The following is a 9,940-nucleotide window of genomic DNA, read 5'->3' as shown; positions in this document are numbered from 1 at the left end:
GTGAAGAGCCTAAATTTTCTGAGTATGGTCACATGTGTTCATAGGTTTCAAATACTACAATGTTAGCAAGACATTTAAAATGAAACATTCCTGTCAAGAATAAGTATTCATTTTAAAAACACATTTGAAATCTCAACATCCAGATCACAAACGTTGATAGGTTTCCATCAAAAGGTCTGTAAAGTTTGAATGATTTCTCCCCATGTCAGATGATGCAACAACTCACACCATTTGACATACCCCAGACACGCTGACACGGCCTTCCATGGGTACAGGGGAGACAACAAGGGGGGGACCTGTCAAGGTATTCAAACACCAACGGTATTCAATGCCAACTCTAAGACCCAAACCGTTAAAGCCATGGTTATACACACACTGCAGGATTTTAATCCTCTGTGGCATTAAGTGTTACCAGTAGTTATCTTGAGTGTCTTGAGGCCATTGACTAGCTCCTCCACTGGAGTTACAAGGTGTTGTCTCACTGTTCTGTTGAATCCCCACAAGGTCACATCTTGTGTACACCCCAGGCAGGTCGATTCATGGTGCATTTCTCTCAAATTTTAAGAAATGCAAAATTACCAACAGTTGGCTCCTTAATATCCAGTTGGCTGCTTTTCCATGTTGGTGAGTCAAATGTATTGACTATGCCTGGCCTGATCCTACTGATTCAATACGTCTTTTATGTAGGTCACTATTTACAGGTGTCTTTAATTCGGATGACATGTTGATTGGAAGTGCCTATCTGGTCTGTGGGACCAGAACTCTTAATGGTGGACAGGGGATCAAATACTTATTTCCCTCAATGGAATATAAATCAATTAATATACTCTCTAAAATGAATTTCTGGATTTTTTTTTTGCTATTCTGTTTCTGTTAGAACACACTGATTATGTCTTTATTAGTGCCAAACCAAACAAAAAGAGCAAGGCATCAAATATTCATTATTCTCACTGTATGATGTATATTTAAAGGGACACTGTGCAGGAAATGGTCAAAAAAGATACTGCAACTATGCTGCTCATTGAAACTGTGTCACCTATTGCCAAATTTGACCTTTTCATGATAGTTTACTAAGTAATAAACTAATATTTTCTAGTATGGCCCAAGTACAGTCATTTTTGCGGCTAGAAATGGCCATTTCTGGAAATTCTAAATGGCGGACCATGGAGAAGATCCCCCTTTTCATGTATGAAAAGTGCAATTTTTCTAGTCATAATGAATACTTAGAATTTCATGGTGATGGTAAATATTCATGACAAAGGTAACATTAGTGAATGGGTAGCATGAATTCTGGAAATAAACAACTAAAAATCTCACAGAGTGTCCCTTTAATATACAGTCGAAGAACATAAAATCCACGTGGAAATCAAGTAGGCCTACCTCAACAAACATTACTGTGTGGAGGTCAAGTGTTGCATATTTTTATGTAGGTCTGTGTAGGCTACCCTAATCTACTAATGAAGTTTTGCATAGCCATAAGGTTTTTGTAAATAATCAGGGTTGCTTGCTTTATTTATTTGTTTTACTTAGTTATTTGTTTACTTACTTACTTCCTTCCTTTGCTACTAACCAAATACAAACATGGCTCATTCCTACTTTTAAGCCATTAGGCCTATGGTAAAGTAGGCCTACATTTACTTTTCTGTTTTATTTTGAACATGGTGGATAAGATGAGGTGGAGCTTTTCTTAGAGAAAATTGCTTGTTCAATAATCATTATTCGTGCAATCTTAAAGATACAGTATTTAAATACATAACATCATGTACAATAACACAGGACAGGGAAAAAATAGGAGAGGGTGTTACAAACTCAAGATTTTGTATATAAAGGGGGTTAGTCGTAGTGCTCATTAATTGTGTTTAATCCTAACATATAGGCCTACCGGTATGTATGAAGCATGTATGAAATGAAAAGTATGTATGAAACTTTTGTTTGCCTTTTTGTTCTGGTGGTGACAATGTATTTCATCACTGTTTCAATGTGTTTGTTTTGACTGCAGATGGCAGTGTTGTCCATCTGAGCCAGCCCAGTGTTTTAATGTGGCTGTTGGGCCGTGCTGCAGAGAACCTTGTAGGCAGGACCACTGTGAACCTGAGCTGCTTACCGTCAACAAGGCTACAGCTCCACTCATTCACACCGCAGCGCGTAGGCTACAGCCCAGTCAAGGCTGACAAGGACAGCTGGGCAACACAAGTGCTTGGAGAGAAGAGTCTCACGCTGGTAAGGAAATTGTACTTTGTTCTCATGTTGAAATCCTCAGTGATTGCTGCTACTTTTGAAGTAGGCCAAACTTCAGGGGGTCCACCACTACATGATTTATCATTTTCCAGCATACATTTTTCCTATGACATGTTTTCGTGTTAAATGTTTTTTGTAGAATGACAGAAATATAGCTTTTTTGATAAGTTTGTTAATTACATTAATTTAATACAAATGTGTTTACGTACATCTGCAAGCATTTCATTGAGCAGTCCTAAATCAAAGAGAGTTGTTAGAGAACTGCTTCCATGATCAACTGCAGTGGTGAAGGCCGGGCATATACAAGGCCCTGCTCATTAAACTGTTTGTCAAACAGTTGGTCGTTGAAATCACATTCACTCATGTGGTCTTCTGCTTTGCTGACACAGTTGGGACTTTAGAAGTGAAAAATGTAGAACATCAGACAGCAGATGTCTTACCCTGTGTGCCTTGTCAGTGGTAATTCCCTCGGTTCACATGGTACATGTGACGAATTAATAGTATCACTGAACACTGGTGTTAGTCATATGTATTTATTGACACTTAATATATTTTTAAAGAAATAAAAACTCTACGAAATTGTAGGTCGTGGCGTGTAAGATGCTACCAGACCAAACTTTAACAGACAGGAAGTGCCTCACCTTTTCTGACAAAAGCACAATTTTTTTCTTTTTCTTTTTTTTTGAAAAAGATATTTAAATCATCCATCAACACTAATGTGACTGTAAATCTGCAGAGGGACCCTTAATGGTAGAATGATGAAAGGTAAACAGGAGGAGGGAGGGGCGCAGATGTTGGATGTAGGTCTGACATTTTGACAGCAGAGGGTCACCGGGTAAAAATATCACCACCACTGGCTCCTTGTTCTGCAATCCAAAGCCATAATAATCTCTTATTGATTTTGTGATGCCATCACAGGATAAAGCTTTTGCAGCCTGTAGACAGCTTAATCACTTTATTGATTGCAAGAGCATTTGCTGGAAGTCTGCAATCCAAACTGTGTATCTGATAATGACAGAAGAATTTGAAATGCCCACTGTGTTGTGATGTAAGACAGACTTGCCTGTTCAAACTTCAGAAATAAGGGGATTAGACTCTGTTAACTTCAAAGTAGAAAGTTATGGGGATACCAAAAGCACGAAGTTGTGGTTGGCCAAAAATAGTCTCATTATGTATTAAGCTTATGTTGAACACTGGGGAACTGGGGCGTGAGGTTTGGGGGGGAAGGGATTATTATCAGCTGTGTGTGTGTGTGTGTGAGTGTGTGTGTGTGTGTGAGTGTGTGTGTGTGTGTGTGTGTGTGTGTGTGTGTGTGTGTGTGTGTGTGTGTGTGTGTGTGTGTGTGTGTGTGCGCGCGTGTGTTTAAGATTTGGAGAGTTGGACCTGTTTTGTGTGAGTTCTGAGAAGTGACCTCTAAGTGTGGAACATGCAGTTTGTTTCCGTCATCTTTCACTCCCTCCTGTCCTACCGCGGTGGTCAGGACTCTGGGAAATATGGCAAAAATGTCATATCACGATTTTTCAACACAAAATCTCAATTTCGATTTTTTTTTTCATCAAAAAAGTGAAAACAACAAAAAACATGTATTTTTTTATACTTGCAATTTGTGATTTGCTTAAAAATGTTGAAACACTGAGGACACTCATAAAGTGCACTATTGGAATACAATAATGTAAAGAATAAAAGTAAGGAACAACACTAAGTAGTAAACATCACTCTGATACTCATAGTGACCACCCTCACTGTAAGACAATTGCTCCACTTCGGCAGATTCAAGCCGATCTTGTACTCGATATGACGAGTCACGATTTTTAATATCGTCATATCGCACACCCCTAGGTCAGGCATCCATATGCTCCACTTGATTTCTAAATCATCAGTAATCTCTCTCAGCTGTCGCCCTGCTTAGATGAGACAGCCAGCTACCGCACTATCTTCCCTCCCTGCACTCTCTCTCTCTCTCTCTCTGACTCTCTCACATACACTCACACACAACATGCGTCTCATTCTCTCTCGCACACTCTCTCTTTAGCCGCTTCTGTCACTCTCTCCCTCTCATTTACTCCTTTTTTGTATACACAGCCACAGCCATCTGCTGGACACACACTGCCAAAACAGATCTGAAAAATGGAAGTTATCGGTAAGTCAGGGCTCTTATTTATTTTACTCTGTTGTGCTTTTGGTTTTGCTACTGAAATGTTGTGTCCATTGAGTTCTTGTATGGTCAGTGACCACAGCTGTTCCTTAGAAACTTTGTTTCAGGAATGCTGTGGTTAAGTGAGCAGTTTCCAGCTGATCAACCTGGTGATAAAACACTACATCTCCAATGGGTTGGTTCTATGTCTAAATATGTTGGGAATTTGCCATGCACTTGCTTATACAGTATGTTTGCAGTGTTTACACAAGTAAATGTAGTCCTACATTTTATTTATGTATGCTACCTAAGGCATCCAAAACATTGGCTGAGTACTCGCATGCGTTTTGACAGCTTCTCTAAAGCTTTCAATCATTATGGTGCATATGATATTATGAGGTGGTCGCTAAAAGAGTGGACTTGGCATACAAGTTTTAGCCAACTCCAACTGAAGGACTAGCAATAATGTTTTAGTTACTTCATGCTGTATGAATGTGTGTTTCTTTTCCTGCTGGATGAAATATATGAAGTGTGCAACAGAGACACAGGAAGACATCACACCTTCGTATGAAACTCTTCTCTTTTGTGACTATCTACAACTACACTAATACATGAACTGATTTGTATGTGTGTGTGTTTTACTCTACTTGACCATGTTAATGTACTAAAAAAATGTACTAAAAAAACTAACCCTACTTAGCATCTGCACTTGTTGTTCTGTATATTTCCTGTGCACTTTGTTTCTACTAGTGATGTCAGCTGTAATTATGTCCTCCATTGTAAATCGCTTTGGTTAAAAAAGCGTGGCCAAATGCAATGCAATATAATGTAATGTAATGTAATAATGTGGAATGGCTGAGATGAAACTGCGCTCAGTTCCCCTTCTTCAAAGCCACTGCTTGCCTGCCAACACCACAGATGGAGATTAGAGTCCTGTACAGTTGTGTCCACCGTTGACTCTGTAATAAGCTCAGATGGTCTTTTGTCTTTCAGTTGGTTTCACAAACCAGTTCGGTCTTGGTGCTTGCTTTGTTTTGTTTTGTTTTGTTTTGTTTTGTTTTTGTTGTGGTCTGGTATTGGCTTACATTCGGTCCTTCTGGCATACTAGGTCTTTGGTGGAGTCCCGTCATTTGTCAGAACAGCTGAGCAGCATTACCTTTCAGGCTGTGACCCCTCAAGACTCCAGGCTCAGCACAGCATCAGCCCTGAGTTTACATTGCTAACGCCAAGAGAGTGTGAAACTCTGTCCAGAAGTTTAGCCAAGGATTACAATGGGTTTTAAATGATTGAGGCCAGGCTAGCTGCCTATAACTTGTGCACAGTTCTTCACAGATGTCATGCTTTGAATCCCCTTTTCACAATATGTAGGTCAAGTGCATGTTCCACAATTTGAGGCAAAACTAGCCTGGCACGAATTTTGAATGTAGGATTGACTTGATTTACCAAGGCCATTTCACTTATGCAACTAAAGGTGTGAATATTTCTAGTGATGTATGTTTCTGTCATACAACCCAAAAATATCATTCGGAACAGTTGTTATGTTTTTCCAGACGCACATTATGTTACTTTGGACTGGCTTGCAGTAATCAGCTGCAGGTCAGCTTGACTTGAGATTTCCCTCTGCAGTGGTGGAGTTATCTCTTCCAACCCTAATGACGCAGGGCCAGAGAAGTGTCTCATGATTTCAGCTTTTGTTGAGCTTTTGCAGCATTTTATTTTATTTTATGTTTTTATTATATTTCATCTTATTTTTCTTTGTCACTCAGTCCCCCAATACATTATTTAAAAAACGATGATTCAGGACTATGTGATTTTGAAGATTTGCACTGATTTGTCAACTCTTTCCTTTGGGGTGACTTTTGGTCTTTTAAAATTAGGACCTGCTTGTTCTTATTTACAATATTTTCACTTAACATTCTCCCCACCATCTTTTTATGACCGTGAGGCACCAGTGTGGCGTTGGTGACTGATTATGAGTTGATGAGGTTTTTGGCTATAAGCATCCACATGTTCTTTTTAAGATGAAAAAATACCTAAGTAGAAAGTGGATAGAAATGGGTTTTACATTGCTATTTTCTCCAGTATACCCTTTCTGCCAACTTCTGAAGACAATTAAGTGGGTTTCAGGGACACCATATGTGGTGCTTGTTATGTGTAGTCATTTGTGTTCCTGGTTGTATATCTACAGATGGCAGTGGCCCCGACCACCTGTACAGTGCCCTGGCCAAGACCCTCTGTGGTGGCCCTGTGGGTCGGCACATGCCCACGGAGAAGAAGAAGCAGCAGGACAGGTATCCAGACAAGAGCCCCAACAAATCTCTGGAGCTCCTCAGGGAATGTGAGGAGGCTCTGCGGACGAGACCAGCCCGACTACACAGAGCATTCAGCTACCAGAACCTCAGCGGAGACCTTCACCAAAAGACAATAAGGGTCATGCAGTGGAACATCTTAGCCCAAGGTATGACATTTTCAAACGTACTCATCTAACTCTTTTGGAATAGTGTAGCTTCTTACTGCAGATGGGGTCGCCGACGGGCCTATTCACTATTTGCTGAAAATACTCAACTACATCATAACAACATTGCTATGACAGAGAGAGCCTTGAGTAACAGATTAAGACGTATCCATTACAATTTTGCCGACAGTAAGGTTATAGGCTCTGAGCTAAGGTGTTAATTCCTTGACTGTAACATCTTGTCCTCTCAGGTTACTTGCTCTAACCTACTGTTACCAAGCAAGTCAATTCAGCTGTACCACAGTTCCACTACACTGTTGTGTGGAAAATACAGCGTGGTCAAACACATTTGCATAGCAGATTTTACTTCATAGTATTTTTCGAACAACAGTGTAGTGTAACTGTGGTGCAGCTAAATTGACCTGAAACAAAGCAGATCAGCAAATTATACTTGTAGTAGGCCCTATAGTAAAAATGTGCAATTCCTGCTTTGGTTTGCACATTGTCATTGAGCTCCAGAGTACCTAAGTAATGTGAATATGCAGACCAGTTTTTGGAATTGCAAATTTTTAACGTACTATGATGTCTTGATCTGCTTTTGTTCTTTTCCCCGTATGCTGCAGCTCTAGGGGAGGGCCTGGATGGATTTGTGCGCTGCCCGCTGGAGGCCCTGAACTGGAGTGAACGGAAGTACCTGATCCTGGAGGAGATCCTGACCTACCAGCCCGACATCCTGTGCCTGCAGGAGGTGGACCACTACTTTGACACCTTCCAGCCCATCCTGGCTCGCCTGGGCTACCAGAGCACTTTCTGCCCCAAGCCCTGCTCCCCGTGCCTGCATCTGGCCAACAACAACGGCCCCGACGGCTGTGCGCTTTTCTTCCGCCGTGAGCGCTTCGAGCTGATGGGGTTCACCCACCTGCAGCTGGCTGCTACGCACCTCCACACCAACCAGGTGGCAATCGTCTGCACGCTGCGTTGCCGGGAGACCAGGCAGATGCTCTGCGTGGCCGTGACGCACCTGAAGGCACGTAGCGGTTGGGAGATGCTGCGCAGTGCCCAAGGCCTCGACCTGCTCAGCAAACTGAAGACCATAGTTCAAGAGACCAGGAGGATTGGCGTGGATGAAAAGGTGTCGAGGATGGGTGTGCCACTGCTGGTGTGTGGCGACTTCAATGCTGAGCCTTCTGAGGATGTGTACCGCCAATTCGCCACCTCCAGCCTGGGTCTGGATAGTGCTTACAAGCAGCTGAGCTGTGATGGCGAAACCGAGCCACCCTACACCACCTGGAAGATCAGGCCCAGCGGGGAGAGCTGCAACACGCTGGATTACATTTGGTACTCGCGCCAGCACCTCAGCGTAGATGCGGTGCTGCAATTCCCCACCGCTGAGCAGATTGGGCCTGACCGCCTGCCCTCCTACAATTACCCGTCAGATCACCTCTCCTTGGTGTGTGACTTCAGTTTCTGCAATTCACCCGAGTGAACACGTGATGGATGAAGAGAGAAGAGCATCCCGGATCTGGGGATGGTGGCCGGTTTAACGGAAGTCTGCTACACACATATTTAACACCCATAGTTATGCTGTAGGTAACAATGGCTACCGTCAGTGTTCCTAGGCGTGAGAACATTGGGATATTCTTCTAGAAAACCTACAAGAAGCCTGGTCAGATTCCTGCCAATAAGCCAAATCTCTTCGTATACATTCTACAGATATTTTTATGCTGTGTGTGTGTAGCCAATAGTAGTTCTATTTTTAACTAAGGTTTCATCAGTTAACGGGACTGGTGATGTGTTCTCCAAATGTTTACATAAGAATGTAAGCAACAGCAGTACTGAGGTCCTGTTCATTCCAATATAGCATTTAAAGTACAACTAACACATCACAGAAGGGTGAAAAATGTTAAATGACTGCAATGTGATTTGGCCAGGCTGCCACATCAAGCTTGTTGGTTGCTGATTGGTTTGGCAAAGGTCCCATAGACAGAAGGTCCTTAGAAACGTGATCAGCAGGTGTTTACACCAAATGCCTTTGTAAGCTTCTGGACAGTTAAAACCAATTAGACCACAGTCTCCGATAATGTCTGTGAAGCCTTGGGTGGCTTTCACTGCTGCCCAATGTCTCGGGCAAGGAAAGGGAACAGCAACATGTTGGTTTGCCAGACTGACTGAATGTGGAATTCTATGCAGAGTGCCAGGCGGTATGGACAAGCTCAGTGCATTCTTCAGAGATGCTGCTAAATAACTATACACTCCCATCACTGGAATGGCTTGTACTGGGTCAGTTATTTGTAGAAAATAATATATTTTCTTCTGAAAGTAATTTATGAAATCACATGTTTTGTTTTCTTGAAGCAAGAATGTATATAACATCTAATGTTTTTGAAATCCTTTTCAAAATGTCAAAATATCAATAATCTATTACCTCTTTGTAACAGTAAGTCATGCATTCCATATACACTATGAGATATACTGCCATGTGCTATATGAGAATCACTAAACACCAATTCAGTATTTTTGCACTTTAAACATAGGGCTGCTGCAATTACAGTATTTGCCTACTGCTTGAACACTATAGGCTGATGCTTAGACCAAAATAGCATATTGTTAAGTTGTTGGTAACATAACTTAAACACAGTGTGTCTGTACCTTAAACAAAAGTTCTGCTTAACACTGTAGTAGCAATTCAGCAACACACATTTTGCTTTATGCAACACACTTGCTCATGTCACTGCACACTTTTTCCTTCATAAGACACTCCATTAAAAAATGAACACTCATCATATCATTGGGAAAACACATCTGTTAAAAAACAAAACACAGGGATGTATGACAAGATTTAGGCACCGACAATAAAACACATGCTTTCAAAATTAACCACTGTTCTACCAGTTACAAACTTGCATTCTTTGTATTGCATTGCACTTATTTTATATTGCATTTATTTGTTTTACTTTCATTGCTTCTTTGCTAAATGCACACATTTCTACACTCAAACAAAAAAACAAATAGCACAACGGTACTAAACAGTAAAATATGGAGTATGGCATTGACTGACTCAAGTTCTGTAAAACCTAGCCTGATGCCAGGAGTAGCCTTTTGTCTTCATCATC

At 41.4% G+C, this 9,940-nt stretch overlaps 1 protein-coding gene across 4 annotated transcripts; it reads left to right on the top strand.

The window, feature by feature from the left end:
- The first annotated feature begins 2,099 nt into the window (after positions 1-2,099).
- On the top strand, positions 2,100-9,375 carry noctb (nocturnin b). 4 transcript variants are annotated; one of them, XM_063219593.1, is made up of 4 exons: positions 2,100-2,220; positions 4,321-4,378; positions 6,561-6,830; positions 7,451-9,375. In XM_063219593.1, the coding sequence occupies exons 2-4, from the start codon at positions 4,366-4,368 to the stop codon at positions 8,311-8,313; spliced, it is 1,146 nt and encodes a 381-aa protein (XP_063075663.1). In that variant the 5' UTR covers positions 2,100-2,220; positions 4,321-4,365; the 3' UTR covers positions 8,314-9,375. The 4 variants fall into 4 exon arrangements, with proteins under 4 accessions (XP_063075663.1, XP_063075664.1, XP_063075662.1 ...); XM_063219595.1 differs by lacking the exon at positions 2,100-2,220 and adding an exon at positions 4,501-4,568 and having other exon boundaries at positions 4,360-4,378; XM_063219594.1 differs by lacking the exon at positions 2,100-2,220 and having other exon boundaries at positions 4,324-4,568.
- The last annotated feature ends 565 nt before the right edge of the window (positions 9,376-9,940 follow it).

This window comes from Engraulis encrasicolus, chromosome 16 (genome assembly GCF_034702125.1).
Source record: "Engraulis encrasicolus isolate BLACKSEA-1 chromosome 16, IST_EnEncr_1.0, whole genome shotgun sequence".
Classification (NCBI taxonomy): Eukaryota; Metazoa; Chordata; class Actinopteri; order Clupeiformes; family Engraulidae; genus Engraulis; species Engraulis encrasicolus.
The sequence above is the reverse complement of the archived record's forward strand: the minus strand, read 5'-3'. Positions and strand labels throughout refer to the sequence as shown.

What these genes read in the sequence shown, in the direction of transcription:
- noctb (XM_063219592.1), top strand. Translation starts at nt 6,509, where the DNA reads ATGTGGTGCTTGTTATGTGTAGTCATTTGTGTTCCTGGTTGTATATCT. An exon ending in GTGGAACATCTTAGCCCAAG is followed by an intron (nt 6,831 to 7,450) that starts GTATGACATTTT and finishes CGTATGCTGCAG; the next exon opens with CTCTAGGGGAGGGCCTGGAT.